General features: G+C 48.3%; 1 protein-coding gene across 1 annotated transcript in view; it reads left to right on the forward strand.

Moving 5' to 3' along the window:
* The window catches only part of GAB2 (GRB2 associated binding protein 2), a 142,144-nt gene that overhangs the window by 109,006 nt on the left and 7,044 nt on the right, over nt 1-26,094 (forward strand). The window contains exons 3-5 of the mRNA XM_081909812.1: nt 16,752-16,992; nt 22,606-23,192; nt 25,717-25,811. Coding sequence (XP_081765938.1) covers nt 16,752-16,992; nt 22,606-23,192; nt 25,717-25,811 — 923 coding nt within the window. The remainder of the gene's footprint in view (nt 1-16,751; nt 16,993-22,605; nt 23,193-25,716; nt 25,812-26,094) is intronic.

Consider the following 26,094-nt stretch of genomic DNA (forward strand, 5'->3'; position numbering starts at 1 on the left):
AATCGGACTTGACTTGTAAGTGCTTCAGTTATTTTTGCATTTCCTCTCTTCCACTTCCTCCCATTTGGTTTCCAGGGCTGTCTTCTTATGACTTCATCTCTTCGCTCCCGAGTTTAAGCTGAAACACAAGACAAAAAGGGAATGAGGAGCTGAAGTCTGAAAAAGCCTTTGTTGCACTCAGTGGCGTAGCGTGGGTTGTCAGCACCCGGGGCAAGGCAAGTAATTTGCGCCCCCTAACCCATGGATTTGTGCCCCCTAATCCGTGGATTTGCGCACCCTAACCCTAACCCCCAGATGTTGCGCCCAGTGCGGCCGGCCCCCCCTGCACCCCCCACGCTACGCCACTGTTTGCACTTTGGTTGGGACTGTGGCTTGAGATAAAACTGAAAAACCCCTCCTCCCCTACAGTATAAATCCTGATTATATCCCCATGTGCCTGCTACTTCCAGCTTAAAAAACAAAACAAAACAATAACACACGATAAGGGATTGGCGAATCTGACAATTTTGCTTTCTCCCTGCTTCTTGTTTTTCCAAACTTTAAGCTAACTTCTCCACGTTTCCGCATCAGTTTGCGATTTTTTTAAAAAAAGTTCTGAAAATTCAGCAGCATTTTAATGTTAATTTCATGTACAGAACCTCGGTTTACGAACTTAATTTGTTCCGGAAGTCCGTTCTTAAACCAAAACAGTTCTTAAACCGAGGCGTGCTTTCCCTAATGAGGCCTCCCGCCGCTGGTGCCTTTCCACCGTTCGGATTCCGTTCTTAAACCAAGGTAAAATTCTCACACACACTATTTCCAGTTGCGCGGAGTTTGTAAACCGAAACGTTCTTAAACCAGACTGTTCTTAAAGCAAGGTACCACTGTTTTCCTTATTTTGCAAGCAATTTTTCCTAATGTGATTCTATATGCTCTTTTTTATAATATGCACACATGGTTTAACCCTGGTATATGCACTTTTCTACCATGTTGGTCTCCCTTGGGAAGAAAGCCAGGACATAAATTTAATTAACAACAGCAACTTGATTGAAGAACTGCATTGGTAAATTAGGAAAAAAATTGAGTTTTGAATGATTGATGCTTTTCAGTTTATGAGTCGTGCAAATTAGTTCGGTTTGCTTGTAGATGCGAACTGAGCCAAATTTCTTCCCCATTCCCTAAACACAGCTTCATATGACATGTTTAGCATCATCTGCAGCTTTGGCACTCAGCTCGTGAATCAGAGAATGTCGCCAGCGTCACAGGCTGTTCTGCTCATCCTCAATTTATAACAGGGACCCAGTTAACATTCAGTTGACTGCCAGGTTTTTAAAGGAAGCTACTGGACCAGGTGGCGCTGTGAGTTAAACCACAGAGCCTAGGACTTGCCGATCAGAAGGTTGGTGGTTCGAATCCCCGCAACGGGGTGAGCTCCCGTTGCTCGGTCCCTGCTCCTGCCAACCTAGCAGTTTGAAAGCACATCAAAGTGCAAGTAGATAAATAGGTACCGCTCCAGCAGGAAGGTAAACAGCATTTCCATGCGCTGCTCTGGTTTGCCAGAAGCGGCTTAGTCATGCTGGCCACATGACCCGGAAGCTGTACGCCGGCTCCCTTGGCCAATAAAGCGAGATGAGCGCTACAACCCCAGAGTCGTCCACGACTGGACCTAATGGTCAGGGGTCCCCTTTACCTTTACCTTTACTGGACCAGGGGTCGGCAAACTAAGGATCAGGCCCAATTGCCTTCAGGATCTGGACTGTCCGTGGATCACCGTGGGGATTCTGTCCGTTCGGGCTGCCCCATTTCCCCCCTGTGCTATTCCATTCCCCCTCCCTCACACACACCGCAGTGATGCCTCCTCCCTCCCTCCTCTTGGCTTCTCCCCGCCCTGCCTAGAGGAGGAAGGGGGCTGAGCTGAGCCCCATTTTAAGCAGCCCCTCTCTGGAGCCAGCCCTTTCCCACCGCTCATCTTCCTTCTGCCGTCGCCTTGGTGCTCCTGTGGGGCAGAGAGCGGAGCGGAGGAGCTCGCTCTGCCTACCCACGAGACGCAGGGGTGGTGGTGGCAGCTCCTGTGAAGGTAAGCACAGTGATTGGGGGGTGGGAAGGAGGACTACTTGCCCCCCACCTCTTCTTCTAAATCTCCCCCCCCCCCCGGTGCTGCTTCTGCGGCCCACCACAAGGTCTGAGAGACAGTGGACTGGCCCTCGGCTAAAAAAAATTACCGGCCCCTGTACTGGACAATAGACTAAAACAGCAGATGCCTTTCATAAGTTTGGAGACAATGCATCCCGTGGATCTAAAATAGTACGTTTCCGAGCACAATTCAAAGTGTTGGGGCTGACCTTTCAATTCCTAAATGGCCTCGGTCCAGTAGACCTGAAGGAGCGTCTCCACCCCCATCGTTCTGCCCAGACACTGAGGTCCAGCGCTGAGGGCTTTCTGACGGTTCCCTCTCTGTGAGAAGTGAGGTTACAGGGAACCAGTCAGAGGGCCTTCTCGGTAGTGGCACCCGCCCTCTGGAACGCCCTCCCAGCAGATGTCAAGGCAGTAAACAACCAATTTACTTTTAAAAAACAACTGAAGTTAGGGAAGTTTTTAATGTCTGATGCTGTATTGTTTTTAATATTTGGTTGGAAGCCGCCCAGAGTGGCTGGGAAAGCCCAGCCAGATGGGCGGGGTCTAAATAATAAATTATTATGATTATCATGATTGTTTTAACAGAACAGCAACAAGATTAACACATGAGCAGTTAGCATTTGGAAAAGGATTCTCGTGGGAATGACATAAAGTTTAGACAAAGTTAGACAAGGCTAGGCAGATATGCATAGCTTTGCCTTTATGTTCAAGAATCCCTCTCTGCTTTTCCCTGCTCTGCCCTTCAAAGAATTGATTGCAGTTAAAATAACCGAGATATATAATGCTTTGAGGTCAGGGTGATCTGACTTGGCCCTTTCCCCAGACCCCTTCTTTGCTGCTGCTGCTGCTCCTTTTCATTTCTCCATTGCCGGCTCTGGTTCTCTGTTGTTCTCATGTGACTTTTAATTCTTTGGGAAAGGATTCATATTTCCATCTCCCTCCCTCTCGACTATTACAAGATGGGGGGCAGGGATGGATATGTATATATATTTGGGTGCCTAAAGATTCCTATATTAGAGAATGTAGCTAATAATAATAATAATAATAATAATAATAGATTTTATTTGTACCGCGCCCTTGTGGAAGGAGGAGTGCTAAGGTATATAGTAGTGTAAGGTAAAGGTAAAGGGACCCCTGACCATTAGGTCCAGTCGTGACCGACTCTGGGGTTGCGGCGCTCATCTCGCTTTACTGGCCGAGGGAGCCGGCGTACAGCTTCTGGGTCATGTGGCCAGCATGACTAAGCCACTTCTGGTGAACCAGAGCAGCGCACGGAAATGCCGTTTACCTTCCCGCTGGAGTGGTATCTGTTTATCTACTTGCATTTTGAAGTGCTTTTGAACTGCTAAGTTGGCAGGAGCAGAGACCGAGCAACAGGAACTCACCCTGTCACGGGGATTCGAACCACCGACCTTCTGATCGGCAAGTCCTAGGCTCTGTGGTTTAACCCACAGCGCCACCCGCCTCCCTCCATATAGAAGTGTACATACAGTTAATTTCAATATGTTATTATTGAAAATTACTGAATATGTATATTATTGAATATTGTATACCCAATGTATCAGCCGCCTGGAAAAAAATTGTACCCCACCCTACCCAGCCAGAGCCAGGCTGAGGGCGGCTAACATCATAAAACTAACACAGTATACAAAGAACATAAGAACAGGCAATCAGTTAATTAAAATAGATCTTAAAATTAGTTCAGAGCAAATTAAAATCTGGACAGATGACAGTCCACTGGTAAAATTGAGAGAGGTAAATACTTTGCAAAAATGTGTCTGTTGGGGGAAATGAAATGCAGGCGTGCATCTAGAATGAGCAACCCACACTATAAAACAGTGACGAATTTCCATTAAAAAATCTTTTTCTTTTTGGTGGAGAATTGAAATTAAGATTGGGGGGGAATGAGAAATTGAGAGAAATCGAAATTGGCAAAGTCACCCATTCTAACTTTGGGGCGTAACATTGCATAAATCTTGGCTGGTCTTTTTCCCACTCCTCTCTTAGGAAATCAGAGGATGGTGCCAAGAGCTGGTCATTTCTGCATCCGTATTCCAAGGAACACTGGGATCCTATGATAAGCTCCCCACCTCATTCAACTGCATAAGCAATTGGTGCGACTCCCCCTCCAGTCTGCTAGCACCCCCTACATGCACACCCCTAATCTTTTTCTAAGTGGAAGAAAGAAGGCAAACAGGAAATAGGAAAAGGAAATGAGAATGGTACCAGAAAAAGAAAACAATGAAGAGCAGGGCTGTTTGTTGATCTTGTTTCAGCAGACTTAACAGGGCTACTGAAAAATGGCTGCAACAGAGGCTGGGGGTGAGAGGAAGGAAGAAGGGAAATTGCACAGAGAGGAAAGGAAAGGAAAAGATAGGAAGGAAGGAAACGAGAGATAAAGAAAGGAGAGAAAATGGAGGTGCCGTCAAGAATATTTGAGAGTAAGGGAAGGCTCTGCTCTAATCTTTTGTGTAAGGTTATGAAGGCAGAAAGGAAAAGTTGTTATCGTTTAGTTGTTTAGTCGTGTCCGACTCTTCGTGACCCCCTGCACCAGAGCACGCCAGGCACTCCTGTCTTCCACTGCCTCCCGCAGTTTGGTCAAACTCATGCTGGAAGCTTCGAGAACACTGTCCAACCATCTCGTCCTCTGTCGTCCCCTTCTCCTCGTGCCCTCCATCTTTCCCAGCATCAGGGTCTTTCCCAGGGAGTCTTCTCTTCTCATGAGGTGGCCAAAGTCTTGGAGCCTCAGCTTCAGGATCTGTCCTTCCAGTGAGCACTCAGGGCTGTTTTCCTTAAGAATGGAGAGGTTTGATCTTCTTGCAGTCCATGGGACTCTCAAGAGACTCCTCCAACACCATGATTCAAAAGCATCCATTCTTCGGCGATCAGCCTTCTTTATGGTCCAGCTCTCACTTCCATACATCAGCCTTCTTTATTTTAGCAGTGTTATGGCTTTTTGTTTCTGTTGGTCCCAGTTGGTTTGTTATCATTATACTGGTTTCCAGTTTCTGTCCTTCCAGTGAGCACTCAGGACCGATTTCCTTAAGAATGGATAGGTGGTACCCACATTCTGTGAGCAAATCACACATGCAAAGCTATTGGAAGCGCAGCTAAACTGAGGAGAGATCATTGCTCTTCTCCAGCGACTTCCCATTGCAGGGCAAGTGTTGGCTTCCTGCCATGAATACGGTAGCAGAAGCTGGGTGGAAGATGTCTCTTTTCCCTATACAGCAGGCACCCCCAACCTGACACCCCCCAGATGTCTTGGACTGCGACTCTCATCAGCCCCTGCCAGCACAGCCGCCCGGAGGGCACCGGGTTGGGGAAGCCTGCCTTGCAGCTAAAGAGATAAACTGCGCTGTCATCTCCAGGAAACAAAACATTTGTACCTTAAGCGCAGGCTGACTACATTCGCAAGGTGTCTCCAGGCAGTTGCTCATGTTGACATGATTAAAATAGTGGAAAATATTTGCAGCGAGTCAGAGGCAAAACAACTTTGGAACAAATGGCCTGCTGATAACATGTGTGCACACACAGCATGCAGATTAAATGTCAAGTGGATTTGGTGACTCAGGTCTCAGTGCCCTTCAGGTTCTCCTTAAAAGCTGGGCTGCTTTAGATTGCTGCTGCTTACGCCCGTTCTCTTTCCTTGCCTCGCCAAAACTCTCATCTTTCTGGGCCCATTCACACAATACGGTTTCTTTATGAAGCTTAAGAACATGAGGATAGCCCAGCCAGATCAAGCCAGTGACCCATCTAGTCCAGAATCCTGTTCACACAGCTGCCAACTCAATTCCTGTGCATGAAGGATTTGAGCACTCTCTCCTGTGGTTTGCTGTAACTGGCATTCAGAAGCATTTACTACCTCCAATAAACCTGTGTCCAGGGCGGCTGTCTACCAGCTCCGTCTGGTACGCCAGCTGAGACCCTACCTGCCTGCGCATTGTCTCACCGGAGTGGTGCGTGCTCTGGTTTTCTCCCGCTTGGACTACTGCAATGCGCTCTACGTGGGGCTACCTTTGAAGGTGACCCGGAAACTACAACTAATCCAGAATGCGGCAGCTGTACTGGTGACTGGGAGCGGCCGCCGAGACCATATAATACCGGTCCTGAGAGGCCTACGTTGGCTCGCAGTACATTTCCAAGCACAATTCAAAGTGTTGGTGCTGACATTTCAAGCCCCAAACGGCCTTGGCCCAGTATACCTGAAGGAGCGTCTCCACCCCCATTGTTCAGCCTGGACGCTGAGGTCCAGCGCCGAGGGCCTTCTTGCGGTTCCCTCAGTGCGAGAAGTGAGGTTGCAGGGAACCAGGCAGAGGGCCTTCTTGGTAGTGGCGCCTTCCCTGTGGAATGTCCTCTCATCAGATGTCAAGGAAATAAACAACTACCTGACTTTTAGAAGGCATCTGAAGGCAGCCCTGTTTAGGGAAGTTTTTAATGTTTGATGTTTTATCGTGTTTTTAATATTCTGTTGGGAGCTGGGGAAACCCAGCCAGATGGTTGGGGGTATTGTTGTTGTTGTTAAAATAAACAGTTATTTGACTTTAAGACGACATCTGAAGGTAGCCCTTTGTATCGAAGTTTTTAACGTTCACGGTTTTACTGTGCTAGATGTGTTTAATTTGTTGGACACTGCCCAGAGAGCCTGGGGCAACCCAATCATATGGGCAGGATATAAAAATAAGTTGTTGTTGTTGTTGGTGGTGGTGTTGTTGTTGTTTCATTATTGTGGCTCCTTTTTCCCAGCCATTTTTTCCTCCTTTGCCTTTCCTGGCCAAACAGCCCCTCACAGCCTCTCTCCCCATGCCACTCTCCCAACTGCTCCTCCTTTATAACCAAAGTGCTTTGACTGAAAAGTTTCCTTTTAACTCGGATAATGACTCTTGTTTGTCTGGATGATGTGTGAGAGCTGTTTGACCATGGAACAGTCTTATCTCAGGAAGTTGTGGTAAGTTTTTAAGCAGAGTTTGGACGGCCATCTGCCATGGATGCTTTAGCTGAGATTCCTGCATTGGAGGGGGCTGGACAAAATCAGGCACCCCCAAACTTTGCCCTCCAGTTGTTTTGGGACTACAGTTCCCATCATCCCTGACCACTGGTTGCCGACCCCTGACCTAGGAGAAGGACAACTCTGATCCTAAACCTCCACTGCCTTGTGGGACATCTCCAGGAGAAGAAAAGGCTCAAGAATAAACCCTACACACACCTGGAGTGTGGGCCCTAAGGCGGTTGGACGGCACCTTGTACGCATCCTTCCTGCAGTTGCTTCAGCCCAACTGATGCCAAACATTTTACTCTGCTTTCTGTTGGAGATCATCCGCAAGGCTGAGAGGAGGGTGTGTGTGCCTTGCCGTCTTGGCAGCCCAAGATCTCCACATGCCCTGGCCAGGCCTGCACCCCTGAGAGGCTACTTTGGTGCTGCAAATGCAGCAAAAGCAACACAGGAGGCAGAATTAGGAGCTACCAGTCTTCACAGCCACAGCAGGCTCTGTGATTCTCCAGCAGTTTAACTCCTGAAAGCGCACTGCACTGCCTCTCGAGACAGACGGATACCAACAAAGTAGGCAGGAGTTTTCCCAGCTTTGCCTGGAGACGGTATTAGGTTTTGAGCCTGGAACCTTCAGCATGCAGAGCCACTTCCGGCCTGCCCAGGAGGTGGCGTTGTGGGCTTCACGCCCACCCCCACATGCGAGAGCAGGGGAATCCTGGCCACAGCTTTCCCCCCCAACCAGCCAATCGGCTGGCTGGGGGGGGGCATGGCCTGCCCTCTTTAGGGCCGGTGCAGAGGGGTCTCGCCCTCTTTTCGCCGGCTAGCTCCCACGTTTTCCCACCCTCCCTCCCTTTGGGTAGGCTTTAGGTAAGTCTCTGACTTTGCTATGGACTTCAGTCTGTCGCCGCAAGGGGCATGGTAAGAATTTTTCCCAATTGGCAATTTACAGCCATTTGGTTTTTCGCCTGCCTCGTAGCAAGTCGTCACAACTTCTTGGCATTGGCGGTAGGCATTGGTAAGAAGGGGTTAAGAGGATGTGTGTGGGGGGGAACGCCATCACCTCCCCCCAGTGAACGAAGGGTGGTCCGATAAAGGACTCCGGGGGGCGTGGCCCTGTCCAAAGCCTATGGAGGTGTGGGCCAAAGGCACGCCCCAAAGCGGTGACCCGGGGGAGCTCCTAGTCGACGTGCCTCGGCAGGAGACTCCCCCGATATAGTGTTAACCCTTCCCCGTGTCTCCAGCAAATGGGCTGGAGCCGGATAGTCGTTAGGACCAATGCCTAGGCCAATGCCTCTCATTCCTGAATTCAATAAAGTTGTGGCCTAATTCGCCCATTTAACCTTAAATTATTGTGTTGTGTCTTTATTTATCCTGGTGGGGGGCGGGAACTCGCCACGCAATACAGATGTTATTCCAATGAACCTTAAAGGTCCAGTTGTGGCCGACTCTGGGGTTGCGGCGCTCATCTTGCTTTATTGGCCGAGGGAGCTGGCATACAGCTTCCGGCTCATGTGGCCAGCATGACTAAGCCGCTTCTGGTGAACCAGAGCAGCGCACATAAACGCCATTTACCTTCCCGCTGGAGTGGTACCTATTTATCTACTTACACTTTGGTGTGCTTTCAAACTGCTAGGTTGGCAGGAGCTGGGACCGAGCAATGGGAGCTCACCCCGTCGCGGGGATTCGAACCGCCGACCTTCTGATTGGCAAGCCCTAGGCTCTGTGGTTTAACCCAGAGCGCCACCTGCTTCCCTACCAATGAAACTCCTGTTCCCCTCTGAGATCCTAATTGTGAACTTAACAAGCACTGGGCCTGCACCTTTTAAATGAGAAGCAAGCCACGTTTCCGCCGCTTCCTTCAGCACAATAACCCAGCACCCCTTGCAAGATGCCTTTCAGCAATTTGCAATTTAAAAACGTGACACGGGTATGGCGAAGGATGCCTTGGTCCTGCAATGGGAACCTAATGTATTATTTTTAGAGCGAACTGGAAATGCTGGTACTACAAAGCATGAAAAGCACCCCCTCCCCCACCCCATGTTTGCTCTGTTCTCGGGTCCCGATACGCGCCGCTAAAGCTGTTTCTCTTCACCATGCATGACAATCGTCCCTACCAGTGGCATTCCTTCTCGAAGATAAGGGCAGAATTTGCATAAGAAAGGGCTGTTTGGGTGAAGATAGGCCTGGCTGAAAAAGCACCCCTGCCTTATTTAATAAAATTTACGGTCCTCACAAGGAGCCAAGCCACACAGTCAGCAGAAGCAGTTCCTTCGGGACTTCACTGTGACAGACTGCAAAGACGAGGAGCAGAATGTCGGAATGCCATTTTCTTTTAAAAACAAACGCTACCTTCATTTTACAGTCATAGCTCTTGTTACGTCTGCTTCATGTTACGTTCTTTCAGGATACGTCCCGCGACCCGGAAGTACCGGAAAGGGTTACTTCCGGGTTTTGCCGCTTGCGCATGCGCAGACACGAAAAAATGACGTCATGCGCAGAAGCGGTAAATTGCAACCTGCACGTGCGCATGTTGTGTTCTGCTCAGGTTGCAAATGGGGTTCTGGAACGGATCCCGTTCGCAACCAGAGGTACCACTGTATAAAGCAACCGTGCCAAGCAGAAACCTGGGCCAGGATCCTTTCCCCTTGATATATGTATGCTAGATTTCTGTGTGTAAGGAGTTACAATATGGGGAAGCATTCACAGCATCATAGAATTGTGGAGTTGGAGGAGACTCTGAGGGAGACTCCTTGAACCCTTGGCTTTGTGACTCCTTGCTTCTTGATCCTCGGACCCTTGACTTTGTGACTCCTTGCTTCTTGATCCTCGGACCCCTGACTTCATAACTCCTTGCTTCTTGATCCTCGGACCCTTGACTTTGTGACTCCTTGCTTCTTGAACCTCGGACCCCTGACTTCATAACTCCTTGCTTCTTGATCCTCGGACCCTTGACTTCGTGACTCCTTGCTTCTTGATGCTTGGACCCTTGCTTTCATGACTCCTGGCTCTCTGACCCTCAGACTCTTGGCTTCCTGACTCCTGCTCCCACCCTGCCATCTTGCCCCCGGTCTCAATGTCCCCCGCCGGGACTTCGATCGCCCGTGAACCAGACCATGACAACGATGTGTCCCTCACCAGACCCTGCACCAGACCCTGGAGAAGTGCTGGCAGTCTTTCTTGGAAAACCCTCACCAGACCCTGGAGAACTGCTGGCAGTCTTTCTTGGAAAACCACTGTGGCATGCACCTTAGGGAAGTGAAGTGAAGCTGTTGGAAGGTTGTAGTGCCTCTAGAGACCGATGCAGGAGAGACATGTTTTGTTGCAGCTGGGGCAGAGGAAGGCATCTGACTGTATATCTGCAGATGCACCATGGTGGCCATTCCTCCTGTGGTCACGGCTGTGGATGCACAACCTGACTGTCTTGTCTCCAGGCAGCGCGATCATCTGTAGGGGATTCCCACTTGGCGGACTTGATGTCGCCAGCCTTCACATCACATTTGCAGACATCTTGGAGGGCTCATATTTTTAAACCTTCAAGGCCCCCTCTCTGAGCTTCCTTGCACCCAGAGACGGTGGAACAAAACACGACTGCGCCTCGGGTCTGCGTTACAGATAGAATTTCTTTCTCACATTAGAGTGGTTTGAGTACTGATCGCAGATAATCTCCAGCCTTGATTTACTCCGTGTCAGGAGAATCTCTTAATTCTCTGGCAGATCCTTTTCTTCCTCCCCTTTTAAGAGCCTGCTGGGGAAAGGAACGCTTCGCAGTGTCAGTCTTAACAGCAAGAGAAGAAACCATTGTGCAGCAATAACATTTTCTTCATTCCGTTTGCTAGATTTCTGTACGTATGTGCGTGTGTTCTGCATCCACAGGAAGTTAAAGTAAATGTGGAATAAAACAAACTTCCAGGGCTTCACAGAACTCAACATTTCCTGTTGGAACTACGCTTGCATTTTTTTTAAAGGAAGAAAATAGCAACCTCCCAATCTCTCCCCCCCTCCAACACACACACACACACACGCCGAAAAACACAAAATAGGGACAATGTTTTACCAGGAAGAGGTGCCGAAAATAGGGACTGAACCTGGTAAACAGAAGACAGATGGAACTGCATCGCACAATTTTTATTTATGGCAAACGCCATTCATTGATTTTATTGTTACATTTGCAACTTGCTTTCAAAACCAGCACCAGCCACACTTGGGCATCTGTTGGGACCCACCAGAGGCAATGCCAACCCTCACACCATCATCCCTGCCAACTTTAGGGTTAACTCCTTAGCTTTATATTAATATTAAATTTTCGAACTGCTAGGTGGGCAGGAGCAGGGACCGAGCAACGGGAGCTCACCCTGTCGCGGGGATTCGAACCACCGACCTTCTGATCGGCAAGTCCTAGGCTCTGTGGTTTAACCCACAGTGCCACCCATGTCCCTATATATAGAAATGAGCAAACCAGTAATATTTTAGGGAGCAGGCTAGCAGGCGGGGCCCATGACTTACATCATAGGAGCCTACACAACACAAAACACTGTTGCTGTATGTAGGTTTTGTTTTATTTGTTTTTTATCTTATATTTTGGAAATGTACATTTTAAAAAAAATGATTAAAATTTTTTTTGGGGGGGCAAAAGAGTGGGGCCCTAAGCTATAGCTTGTTTAAAGGTAAAGGGACCCCTGACCATTAGGTCCAGTCATGACCGACTCTGGGGTTGCGGTGCTCGTCTCGCTTTATCGGCCGAGGGAGCCGGTGTACAGCTTCCGGGTCATGTGGCCAGCATGACTAAGCCGCTTTTGGTGAACCAGAGCAGCGCACGGAAACGCCGTTTACCTTCCCGCTGGAGCGGTACCTATTCATCTACTTGCACTTTGACGTGCTTTCGAACTACTAGGTTGGCAGGAGCAGGGACTGAGCAATGGGAGCTCACCCCGTCGCGGGGATTCGAACCACCGACCTGATTCAAACCACCGACCCACAGTGCCACCAGTGTCCCTACTACTACTACTACTATTAACCACAAGGCAGCAGAGGTTTAGGATCAGAGTTTTCCTTCTCCTAGATGCTAATAGTATTTGTTACAAATAAGAAGAAGATGTAAAACCCATATAGTTCAGGAGGAATTTAAAGCATTCTTGTTTACCCAAGCAGAGGGCCTTCTCGGTAGTGGCGCCCTCCCTGTGGAATGCCCTCCCACCAGATGTCAAAGAGAAAAACAACTACCAGACCTTTAGAAGACATCTGAAGGCAGCCCTGTTTAGGGAAACTTTTAACGTTTAATAGGTTATTGTATTTCAATATTCTGTTGGAAGCCTCCCAGAGTGGCTGGGGAAACCTGGCCAGATGGGCAGGGTATAATTAAATTATTATTATTGTTATTATTATTATTATTATTATTATTATTATTATTATTATTATTATTAGATGTCTGGTAGATATCGGCAGTGGCATCTCTGAAATTTAGTAACTGAGGGTATCTTATTTTTTAGATGGCTCTTACTCGTTTTAAATTGTTTTTAAATGGTGTTAATTGCTCGCAAATAAGTTTTGTTTCAGGTTTTCTCCTTTGGGCTCCCTCGGGAGGAGGAGCAGGATGTAAATTTAATAAATAATAAAGTGGATGTAAAAGGGAGAGATATTGGTTTGTTTCACATTTGTCTTTGTACTATTACGCATTTTGTGTTTTCATTTCGCATTTTTACGTTGCGAACCACCCTGCGCTCTCCGGATGCAGGTCGTCAAACAAATTCAATAGAGAACAATACAGTGGTACCTTGGGTTACATACGCTTCACCTTACATACACTTCAGGTTACAGAGTCCGCTAACCCAGAAATAGTACTTCGGGTTAAGAACTTTGCTTCAGGATGAGAACAGAAATCGTGCTCCGGCGGCACGGCGGCAGCAGGAGGCCCCATTAGCTAAAGTGGTGCTTCAGGTTAAGAACAGTTTCAGGTTAAGAACGGACCTCCGGAACGAATTAAGTACTTAACCCGAGGTACCACTGTACTAAAATAATAAACAAGCAAACAAACAGTTTCACTTGTTTGCAAGTATTCCCCATGAGATCCTTCTCGCTCTCCAACAGCGACCAAAAAGTAAGGCACATCCGCTGAATTTTCCGCCGCAGAGGACAAACGTTCCATCTTCTGACTTATTTCCCCTCCTTTTGCTTCTCTCTGCACCACAGTAAGTTCAAACACAAGCAGCTCGCAGCTTCCTTGCCCCTTCCCCTTGTCTCTATTGATGGGGTTTCGTCTCCCGAAACGGTGGCGAGTGAGTTCTGAACCCGCTGCAATCGCTAATAGCACTTAGTGGCCGGGTCACTGTGGGGAGAAAAGCGAGGATACATTTTTGAAAATCAATGCCAGTGTCAATGGAATGGGCTCCCTTGGGGTGAGAAGCCTGCTTTTACTAGAGATTATGGAGTGCGAGTCTGTTTTGAGTGATGCCCGCTCATGCCTCTAGAAGAGAGTGCGGCTGTTGAGTAATGGACCTATTTCTCCCACCTAAAATCTGCGCTTTAAAAAAAATTACTGCATTAGAGCCCCTGCAATGAACCTTCAACCCGATTCATTCGTCTTCCTCTCCCCCAAATATATTTCACTCTGTTCCCCCGCCCCCACGTAGCTTGTTTAAACAGCGTGCATCTTTTTATCTATTTTTGTTCAACGTTTTTAAGCAGTAAATGATCACCAGTTCACTGATAACTTGGAGCATAAAAGTAGTTCCCCATTAACAATAAAAATTACTGTGTAGGGTGCCACGCGCTCGTTAAATACTTTGAGGGTTGGAGACTGATGTATCGTCATAATTTTGGGGAAACCGGATCAAAGCATTCCTCTTTTTTGTAATTTCCAATTTCCTTAACAAAGGAAAGAAAAATAATATTTAAGGTCGTTCCGCTGTCGTCTGTCAAGCCATACCCAAACCAAATTACCAGCGGGTTCACAGGGACTATATATCCCATCATGCTTCCAGCTACTATTATTTCTTCGATCCAAAAAGTCTATATTTTATGTCCAAAAATAATGTGTGTATCGTGGACGTAGCCAGGATTTATGGTGGCGATGACGGCACAGGCTTTATTGGGGGGCAGAACTGAGCTATCTGCGACATGATTAGTCAGTTAAGTATTTTTATTTATTTACTTGATTTGGGGGGGGGGCATTGGCCCCTGCCCCCCCAAATTTGGCTAGATCCCTGGTGTGTACCTCTTTTTATTTGTATGTTTCAGGATTTCCACACACACACCCCCAAGTTGAATGAAAAAACTAGTTGGGCAGCCATACATTTAAAAGCCAGCTCCTGGCATTCTGTCACTTCCTTGCGTGACCAAGAAGCAAAACCCCCAAAACAGGACGGGTTTATTCATCCAGGAGCTGATTTGATTAATTCCCTTCCTCCTGCCTCCTTCCACATTTCTCCTCCCTTTCTGAACCTCGTGTGCAGCAGCTGTGAAAATGGAGAATGCAGCACGAGGGATTGAATATAAATGGTAAAGCTAAAGGGACCCCTGACCATTAGGTCCAGTCGTGGCCGACTCTGGGGTTGCGGTGCTCATCTCGCTTTATTGGCCGGGGGAGCCGGCGTACAGCTTCCGGGTCGTGTGGCCAGCATGACTAAGCCGCTTCTGGAGAACCAGAGGAGCGGATGGAAACGCCATTTACCTTCCCGCCGGAGCGGTACCTATTTATCTACTTGCACTTTGACGTGCTTTCGAACTGGTAGGTTGGCAGGAGAAGGGACCGAGCAACAGGAGCTCACCCTGTCACGGGTATTCGAACCGTCAACCTTCTGATCGGCAAGTCCTAGGCTCTGTGGTTTAACCCACAACGCCACCCGTGTCCCTGGGATTGAATATAAAACTGCCTAAATCATAAGGGCACTAACCTGGTGCTCTCCAAATGTTTTGGACTTCAATTTCCATCAGCCCTAGCCAGACCCTCTCAGATTATTACTGCCCTTCATCCAAAGATCTCAGAGCGGTTCACAACATAGCAATACAAAATGAGGACGCAAAATGCATAACAATGACAAGCCAATAGCCCTACCTCCCAAAAGCACATTTAAAAGGCCATAGAACTTAAAGGTATGTAATGGAGGAACCAGGCGAGCCTTCCTGGGGAGAGCATTCCACAGACAGGGAGCCAGCACCGAAAAGGCCACCCTCCGGACCTCACCTGGAGGAGGGCCACAAAGAAGAACCTCAGATTATGATTCGCAGGGTAATATTAATAGCAAAATTAGGCAAATGTGACGACTTAAATTCCGATAGCGTGCTGTGGTGCCAGGTAGCTCTCCTCTGCCCAAAGAATGGAATTTGAGCATTGTGCGTGTAATCTATCCCTGTACTGAGCTATGCAAAGAACTTTTCTCCTTAATATCATAATGACACCATTAAATTTAATGTTCGATATTGATCGGTGGTGCACACAGGCACCAACCAATCAGTCAGAACCACGTACTGATGTTATTTTATTCTTTCTAAAATAGGGATTTTAAATAGGCTAAAAGAAAACCTGCAGACATGCCTATTTTTATCACTTGACAATGTATAGGAGACTGATGAATCACCTTGTTTAGGCAGAGGAGATGAGGAACTTGTCGTCATCCCTAGGGTGTTAGGGTCCCCATCAGCCCCTTGTCAACATGGCCAGTGGTAGCTAGGGATGGTGGGAACTGGAATCTAGATGCATGACTCAGTTGGATAGCTCAGTTGGCTAGAACATGGTCTGATAACGCCAAGGTTGCAGGTTCGATACCCATATGGGACAGCTGCATATTCCTGGATTGCAGGGGGTTGAACTAGATGATCTTCATGGTCCCTTCCAACTCTATGATTCTATTGTTCTGCATCTGAAGAGCCACTTGTTCTCTGTCCCTCATTGCATATTTAATGCACATTGCTTTTTCCAAAGAATCATGGGAACTGTGGCTTGTTGATTTGTGTGTTGGATGTTGGGCATTATAGCTCTGTTAAGTTCTATCTGACTTTCAGAAGACATCTGAAGGCAGCCCTGTTTAGGGAAGCTTTTCATATTTGATGAATTATTGTACAGTGGTACTTTGGGTTAAGAACTTAATTCATTCCGGAGGTTTGTTCCTAACCTGAAACTGTTCTTAACCTGAAGCACCACTTTAGCTAATGGGGCCTCCCGCTTCCGCCACACAATTTCTGTTCTCATCCTGAAGCAAAGTTCTTAACCCGAGGTACTATTTCTGGGTTAGCGGAGTCTGAAGCATCTGTAACCTGAGGTACCACTATCCAGTCATACCTCGGGTTACAGACGCTTCAGGTTGCCTTTTTTCATGTTACGGGCCCGCCGAAACACGGAAGTACTGGAACGGATTACTTCCGGGTTTCGGCGGTCGTGCATGCACAGAAGTGCTAAATCACGCTTTGCACATGCACACAAGCGCCAAATTGCAACCCTCACGTGCGCAGATGCAGCACTGCGGGTTGCAAACGTGCCTCCTGCACAGATCACGTTCGCAACCTGAGCGTCCACTGTATTTTAATATTTTGCTGGAATCCACCCACAGTGGCTGGGGAAACCCAGCCAGATGGGCAGAGTATAAATTATTGTTGTTGTTTTTGTTGTTGTTATTTTAAGGGTGACAATATCTTCCTCAATTCTTCCTGACAGATTCTCTAAGAAACATTCCTTCTGTCATTCACGGGCCACGTTCCTCGCCGGCTGAGCTGAGCGGCTCCAGCCAGCGGCTCCTGCGAGAACGGAAGTCGTCGGCTCCTTCGCACTCCAGCCAGCCCACCCTTTTCACCTTCGATTCACCCGCCAACCATATCCGGACCACGCTTTCCACCAGTGCCCCTCAAGACTATCTCTTCCTGCACCAGTGCATGAGCAGGAAATCGGAGAACACCAGGTAGGACCAGAATCTCTTGGCTAAGGATTGGTGGTGAGTGGGGAGAGAAATTCGATTCGGTTCACATCAAATATGAATCTCCCTAATTCTCACTTTTCGAAACGGTACGCGAACTGAAACGCAAAGGTCCTTCGAAATTCACACTTCTCCGAATTTTGCAGTGCAGCTTTCCAGTCAACCACCATTTGCAAAAAATTCATCTGCCACATTAAAGCGTGCATAGGACTGTATATCATAGTGGAGTTAAGGTAGAAGAATGCTTCAGCATTGGGAGAAATACTATGCAACAATATGTGTTTACGGGGCAAAATTGCATATAAATATGTCTATTATTAGGAGTAAAAAGGAACCCCTGAACGTTAAGGGATGCAGTTGGCACTGTGGGTTAAACCACAAAGCCTAGGACTTGCCGATCAGAAGGTCGGCGGTTCGAATCCCCGCGACAGGGTGAGCTCCCGTTGCTCAGTCCCTGCACCTGCCAACCTAGCAGTTTGAAAGCACAAAAGTGCAAGTAAATAAATAGGTACCACTCCGGCAGGAAGGTAAACAGCGTTTCCGTGCGCTGCTCTGGTTCGCCAGAAGCGGCTTAGTCATGCTGGCCACATGACCCGGAACTGTCTGCAGACAAACGCTGGCCCCTCGGCCAATAAAGCGAGATGAGTGCTGTAACCCCAGAGTCGTCCACGACTGGACCTAATGGTCAGGGGTCCCTTTACCTCTACCCCTGAACATTAGGTCCAGTCGCGGACGACTCTGGGGTTGTGGCGCTCATCTCACTTTACTTGCCGAGGGGCCAGCGTTTGTCTGCAGACAGTTCCGGGTCATGTGGCCAGCAGGACTAAACCGCTTCTGGCGAACCATAGCAGCGCACGGAAATGCCATTTACCTTCCCGCCAGAGCAGTACCTATTTATTTACTTGCACTTTGACGTGCTTTCGAACTGCTAGGTGGGCAGGAGCAGGGACCAAGAAACAGGAGCTCACCCCGTCGTGGGGATCCGAACCGATGACCTTCTGATCAGCAAGCCCTACGCTCTGTGGTTTAGGAGAAATTCACACTAAAATTACTGGTGAATTTTCAGGAGGACTTTAAAACAATAATAATCGCAAACTGAGGTGGAAATGTTAGGAGCTGAGCTTCAGACTGGAAAAACGAGAAGCCAAAATTGACTGATTCACTCATTGCATATTCTTCGTTGCCTACAAGCTCAGTTCCTGAGAGCCATTGTTTATTTTTAATAACGTCACACTCTGCTCTTCCAATGAATTTGCAATGCTCCGGGATGTTTAATTTTGTAAAAATGTTTTTTTAATGGAAAATCTAATAAAAAATATTTATTATAAAAAAAAAGAATTTGCAATGCTCAGGATGGCTTAGGGCAGTAAAGCACAATGGGTAGTGCCCGGAGTTCTTCCTTCTTGGAGGGCAGCCATTACTATCTTAGGTCCATCAGTTTCAATGGGACTACTCAGAGCAGGGCAAACATTGGATACAATCCAGTAAAATCAAGCAGCGATAGTAACAGTATGTTCCACTTACGGTATTCCTCACCAGGCATTGCGCCTCGTTGACTCATCCTTTAAAAAGCATTTACAGAAGTAAAAGTCGTTTTGATAATTTGAAGCAGTTTATACCCATCCAGTTAAAAACCAGGAAATAAACCCTTCTTCAAAAACCACTGATCTATAAAACTTTGGGCACAGCCATTTAGCCTTAGTGGCAAGAGATCTGAGAGTAGTCTGAAGCTCAAACGACAAGAGGCATCTGCTGGTCTTTCAACAGAAGACACATCTTACTTTGCAATTGTTCTGCAAAAAAAGCTGTGTTTTGGGAAGAAAAGAGGCCTATCATGCAAAAAATAAATAAATTTTGTAGTCATTTTATACATAGCTCCACCTACTGGTGATGAAGCAGTACGGCACAGAAGCTGCCTTATACCATGATCTCTTGGTTGAAGCTTTTGTGTGAACATGTATCTCCTGGCTCCACATGTTCCCACTCAACCGCTTCAATCTGCAGAACTGGTACCATTGCAGGTGCCAGATAATAACAGTTCCTACGCGGGTGGCGCTGTGGGTTAAACCACAGAGCCTAGGACTTGCCGATCAGAAGGTCGGCGGTTCGAATCCCTGCGACGGGGTGAGCTCCCGTTGCTCGGTCCCTTCTCCTGCCAACCTAGCAGTTCAAAAGCATGTCAAAGTGCAAGTAGATAAATAGGTACCCCTTCGCCGGGAAGGTAACTGGCATTTCCATGCGCTGCTCTGGTTCGCCAGAAGCGGCTTAGTCATGCTGGCCACATGACCCAGAAGCTGTACGCTGGCTCCCTCAGCCAATAAAGCGAGATGAGCGCCACAACCCCAGAGTCAGTCACGACTGGACCTAATGGTCAGGGGTCCCTTTACCTTTTACTTAGATATACAAAACCACATACCCTTTACAAAGTACCTTTTTATAATATAACAAGATAAGACAACTACCTAGTCTAAAAAAGTCAGAAAGAAGAAAAGGAGAGGCCTAAAAATACGAGAAGGGGAGAAAAAGGAGAGACAGGAAAAGCTACTGGAAAAATAGAAAAAGTAAAAGGACTTCCAACTTTCTGTCCTGCAGCTACATACAATATACTATTCATTGTGATTTATTTTCTTGTTTTACCTTTGGGTGTACCACTTTGATTGTTGTTGGGGTCAAGAGGTGTATAGATTTTATCAAACAAATACAGAAATGTGTGCTGCTGCTGTTGTTGTTGTTTAGTCCTTTAGTCGTGCCCGACTCTTCGTGACCCCCTGGACCAGAGCACGCCAGGCACTCCTGTCTTCCACTGCCTCCTGCAGTTTGGTCAAACTCATGCTGGTAGCTTCGAGAACACTGTCCCACCATCTCGTCCTCTGTCGTCCCCTTCTCCTTGTGCCCTCCATCTTTCCCAACATCAGGGTCTTTCCCAGGGAGTCTTCTGTTCTCATGAGGTGGCCAAAGTATTGGAGCCTCAGCTTCAGGATCTGTCCTTCCAGTGAGCACTCAGGGCTGATTTCCTTCAGAATGGATAGCTTTGATCTTCTTGCAGTCCATGGGACTCTCAAGAGTCTCCTCCAGCACCAGAATTCAAAAACATCAATTCTTCAGCGATCAGCCTTCTTTATGGTCCAGCTCTCACTTCCATACATCAGCCTTCTTTATTCTAGCAGTGTTATGGCTTTTTGTTTTTGTTGGTCCCCATTGGTTTGTTATCTTTATACTGGTTTCCAGTTTCCCTAGAGGATGAACGCTTATTGCCATTTCCTTCCCATCAAACCATACTGGAACATGCTGGGAACATGATGTGGGAAGGATGACAGGAAGGGACCCATAAATGGCCCAAAGGACGGTGGGCAACAGCTGGAGAGGTACCAGCCGTGTGAATCAGAATGTCCCAACATGCTTGAAGCACAGCTGGATTCTCGGTGAACCCCAGGGCTTTCCTGGGTTCAAGAGAATTTCACCCCTACATCTGTTTTTCATTAATAATTAAAAGTATGCTTCACTTCTGATGGAACTAATGGAAGGTCATTAAAAACCCTTTGTATCCAGCCATTTGGGACCTTTCCACAGCATGGGTTGCATCCAGCAGTAGCACTGCATGAGAGGAATAGATGTCTGCATCAGCAGTGGAGCTTCCCCAAACTCTCTATCACCCAACACACCCCAAAACTCTGCTCCAGAGGGTTGGAGGACCTACTAGAGCATTTGGAATTTGCAGGGGATCAGAGAGGAAGGGGAAGTTCCATTGTGCAGCAATGGGATGCGAGTGGCGCTGTGGTCTAAACCACTGAGCCTCTTGGGCTTGCCAATCAGAAGGTCGGCCGTTCGAATCCTGGCGACAGGGCGAGCTCCCGTTGCTCTGTCCCAGCTCCTGCCAACCTAGCAGTTCAAAAGCACACCAGTGCAAGTAGATAAATAGGTACCGCTGCGGCGGGAAGGTAAACAGAGTTTCCATGCACTCTGGCTTCCGTCACGGTGCCCCATTGTGCCAGAAGCAGTTTAGTCTTGCTGGCCACGTGACCCGGAAAGCTGTCTGTGGACAAACGCTGGCTCCCTTGGCCTGAAAGGCGAGATGAGCACCACGCCCCATAGTTGCCTTTGACTGTACTTAACCACCCAAGGGTCCTTTACCTTTAAATTCTTAAATTTAAATCCCAGCTGATGGGATGACTGAATGAACTTCCCTTGCTCTTTCTCTTATAATAATAATAATAATTTAAAATTGTGTGTGTGTTTATTAAGATCTGGTGTGGGTGTGTGCACATTGGTGCATTCAAATCTGCGAGGGAGGTTCTCCTGGTGGAGCGGTAACTATTTGATATTTGCAGTGCCGCAATCCAAGGGACAGCTTTCTTGGTGGTGCCCCCCCTCCCCCAGTTATAGAACTTCCTCCTTTCTGAGATGCAGCTGGTGCCAGTTATTAAGAGTTTTAGATGCCACCCAAACACTTAGGCGTTTGCTGGGCATAGTGCCTGTTTGCTATTACCCTTTCGATTTTCTGCTTGCTGCAAGTTGCATCGTCCATTTATTTGTAATATTTTATTGTCTCTCTGCTATTTTAATGGCTTATGTAACCTGCTCTGGGATTGTCGTTGCAATGAACTGTGAGTAATTGTATCCCATAGTACTCATCTTCATTGTTGCCAAGGCTGCAAATTTCCTTTCACAACACTTGTGTGACCCAAGACAATTATTCACCATTTTACAGGCCACTATGTGAAGCTCAGAGCCGTACGTAAGATCACATCACACAGACCAGTTACTGCTACGATCCCACAGTTGGGGTCTGAGAGGTTAGCGTCTCTACACTATAAAGCCATTTAAGTTTTATACCAGGCTGTTACAACATTTCTCCAAGAATCGTGAAAATTATAATTTGTTGAGGTACTGAGACTTCTCTGACAAATCCCCAACTATCCCTAAATTAGATTGCATTTTCCAAATGTTAATGGAGTTGGAGAGCTTGCTAAACTGCTATGTGAAGCCCCCCTGCCATGATACACCTCACTGCAGACATCTTTAATGGGGAGGAAGGTGACTTCCCTCCCTCTGTTCAACGGCTCACCCGGCCTGCTGTTCCACATGCTGCAGAGCATGCCGACACGTTACATTTCTATTTATATAGGATGATATTTGTTGTTGTTTAGTCATTTAGTTATGCCCGACTCTTTGTGACCCCATAGACCAGAGCATGCCAGGCATTCCTGTCTTCCACTGCCTCCCGCAGTTTGGTCAAACTCATGTTTGTAGCACTCAGGGCTGATTTCCTTCAGAATGGAGAGGTTTGATCTTCTTGCAGTCCATGGGACTCTCAAGAGTCTCCTCCAGCACATAATTCAAAAGCATCCATTCTTTGGCGATCAGCCTTCTTTATGGTCCAGCTCTCACTTCCATACATCACTACTGGGAAAACCATAGCTTTAACTATACGGACCTTTGTTGGCAAGGTGATGTCTCTGCTTTTTAAGTTGCTGTCTAGGTTTGTCATTGCTTTCCTCCCAAGAAGCAGGTGTCTTTTAATTTCATGATTGCTGTCACCATAGGCAGGGCCCACTGTGAATCTCTGCCTCACGGCTTCTCTCCCACTTTACGTTTTAGGAGTGCTAGTTTCTCTCAAGCCACAAGATCCTCGTTCTTCATGAGAAGCGACCCATCTGTCCAGAAGCTGTCTCAGGGGAACGGGCACTGTGTCAACGGGGTGGGCGGGCAAGTTCACGGCTTCTACAGCCTGCCCAAGCCAAGCCGGCACAACTCGGAGCTCAGGGACAGTGCCTACGACCTTCCGAGGAGTTTCGGGTGCTACACGCACACCAAATCCAGCCTCACGGGTTCCGAAACGGATAGCGAGGAGGTGTACACCTTCAAAACCCCCAACAACACCCTTTGCAAGGACTTTGGGGAGCTGTCCACTGACTCGTACGATGTCCCGGGCACCCCTCTGTCCATTTATCAGATTCCAAGGACATTCACGCTGGACAAGAACCACAACACCCTGGGGGTAGCCTCCAACGAAACGCCCGCCACTCCCCCACCTAGGCCACCTAAACCAGGGCAGGCGGAGACACGGTGGGGCAGCCCTCAGCAACGCCTGCTGGACAGCGAAGGCCTAGGCGTGGGCTCAGTTGCTGCTACCATTCCCAGAAGGAATACGCTGCCTGCCATGGAGAACTGCCGGCTGCATCGAGGTGCGTATTGGGGTTGTTTGCACTGGATGACTATACAGTGGTACCTCGGGTTACATACGCTTCAGGTTACAGACTCCGCTAACCCAGAAATAGTACCTCAGGTTAAGAACTTTGCTTCAGGATGAGAACAGAAATCATGTGGCGGCAGCGGGAGGCCCCATCAGCTAAAGTGGTGCTTCAGGTTAAGAACAGTTTCAGGTTAAGAACGGACCTCCAGAATGAATTAAGTACTTAACCCGAGGTACCACTGTAGGTGGCTATACTGCTATGACTGCCAGCGGTTCTCCAAGGCTTTGGGCAGGAGCTGGGTGCCTGGGCTGTTAGGGGAGGGGCAGTGCCTCTGATGGGGGACACGTCATGCTCCTTCAGGGGTAGCTTGACCACCTTTGGTCCCCACCTTGCAATCAGCTCCTAGAAGCTGCCAGCATGAGACAGTGGCCGCACCCCGGGAAACAGCTTCCACTGACTGGCTGAAACAGCTGAGGGCAACCAGTGAGTATCCAACCCTCAGTGAGTGTCAGGGGCTGGACTGAGGAGGACTGGTGGGAGCTGCCGCTCCCTCTCCTGAACCTTCCCAAGGGCAGGAGGACAGTATTGATTTAGAACAGTGGTTTGCAGAAGGGCATAGTTCAGGGGGGAAAGCTGGGAAATACTGGGTGAGGAACAGCAAGAAAAGGAAACTGTGTTGGCCTGGGATTCGGGCTCAGACTCAGAACCAGAGGAGTCTCAGTCTGCACTGGATCCTTTGCCTCAGGCATCACCTGAACCAAGTCTGGGGCCTGATCCTGAGGAGTCCCAGTCTGCACAGATTCCCCTGCAACAAGCACCAGCTGGGCCAAGTCATGGGGCTGAGCCTGCCCTGGCTCCAGATGCGGGGATGACCTCGTTGCCTTCAGCTGGGCCATCACTTACAGCTGCTCCACTACCGGTTGGGTCAGGGGAGGTTGAGGCGGCCTCTGGGTCTAGTAACCCACCGACATCTCCCAAGCTGCAGAGACTCAGGTCTGAGAGAAGGAGAGACCTGAGTACTCACAGGAGGAGTGCTCGCCTTCAGGCGAAACAGGGAGGTGAGTCGCCGGGGGATCAGGACCGGCCGTTACCCCAACAAAGATAAAAGGCTGTCGGACCCCACCCCAGGTTGCGGGAGCATCATTGCTGTATGCCAGATCCTGTCCTTGCCTGGTTTCCTGCCTCATGTCCTGCCTTGGCCCTGTCGGACCGACTTCCAGCGGAACCTCCAGATTCTGGTCCGTTCCTGGACCACGTTTCATAGGTTACCCCTGGGCCCAGCACAGAAACACTAGGAGACAGCTGGCAGATTCAGTGTCCTTGGACAGCATTCCTGACACACACACCCTTTCGCCTAAGACTAGAGAGGCTTAGAAAGTGATAGGACAGGGGCAACCAGCTCAGATTACGTGGCATAAATTAGTAGGGACAGTAGATGTGAGCCTTTACTGGGAACAATGCCATTTCTAGAGAGATATATACATTCCTTTGTCTCTCGCTGTGATTATTATTAAAGAAACTAACTGGTAAGAACGCTCCTTTTGTTTGATTTGCTTATTCACTACCACCGAGGGAGGGATCCGATTCCCTGAACCCTGACCCTGAGTTGGGGACTTGCCCTGCATGCCAAGACAGGCTCTGGTGGCTTAAGCAGATGAGACCAAGAGTGAGTCCAGCGGCCAAGAAGGTGATTTCTGCATATGCTATAAAGGGAAGTGAGGGGCATTTGGGTCTCATCCACTTGGGAAGGTAGCCCATCTAGGAGAGGGAAAACTCTGGTCGTAAACCTCCACTGCCTTGAGGGACATCTTCTGGAGAAGAAAAGGCTAAGGAGTAAACGCTCCACAAATCCAAAGTCGAGTCTCTAAGATGGTTGGGTGGTACCTTGTAAGCCTCCTTCCAGCAACTCCTGCAGCCTAGCTGGTGTCAGACGTCTTGCTCAGCTTTCCTTTGGACCATCGCATCAAGGCTGAGAGTGGGGTCTTGTCTTCTGGGCAGCCCAGGACCTCCCTACACACTGCCCAGACCTGCGCCCCAGAGAGGTCACTTGAGTGCTGCAGATGCAGCCGTTTCCCTTCACCCCCGGAGGCACACTCCATTTAGAGACAGACGGATGCCAACAATACATGGACACAACACTCTTCCATCTCCATCGCTCAGAAATAGAGTTCCTGTTCCAGAAGGACCTTAATGTAAAAAAAAAACCAGAGGCGGGACAAATTTCCTCCCAGTTCTGGGGCCTGTCCGGCTCTACTGTTAGACAGTGTGGGGCAAGAAGTGGTGGTAGCATGTTGAAGAAAAGAGCTGTATCTGTTGCGTGACCTGCATTAGTCAGTTGCCCTGAGGGTGTAGATAATGTACAACTTCATCCAACGCTCATAAAATCTGCACTCTAGGAATTTTGGCTTTTGTTTGTTCTCTATCTAAAAGGAATTTGGAGAACCCACTCAGTTGATCCTCTTAATAAACTTTGTTTACTGCTTGTTCACTGTGGTTTCGATGTCACCGATTTCAGCTTCGTCTTGTGAAACCTATGAATATCCCCAGCACAGCAGCAGCAGTGCAGTTCAGTCGACAGAGTCTGTGAATGCTGGATTCAACTCATATCTGGTAAGCTACGGGTGCTCAGTTAGCTGGTGTCCTAAGGACTAGCAACTTGAGGTTTTCTATGCATACACACATATATACCCCGAGATCATCTTCTGAGGCCCTCCTTCATGTACCCCCTCCTCAAGAGGTTCGGAGGGTGGCAACACGAGAACGGGGCCTTCTCTGCAGTGGCTCCCCGTCTGTGGAATGCTCTCCCCAGGGAAGTTCACCTGGCACCTTCATTATACACCTTTAGGCGCCAGGCAAAAACGTTTCTTTTTACCCAAGCCTTTGGTTGTTCCGG

This window comes from Podarcis melisellensis (genome assembly GCF_964234715.1).
Source record: "Podarcis melisellensis genome assembly, chromosome: 4".
Classification (NCBI taxonomy): Eukaryota; Metazoa; Chordata; class Lepidosauria; order Squamata; family Lacertidae; genus Podarcis; species Podarcis melisellensis.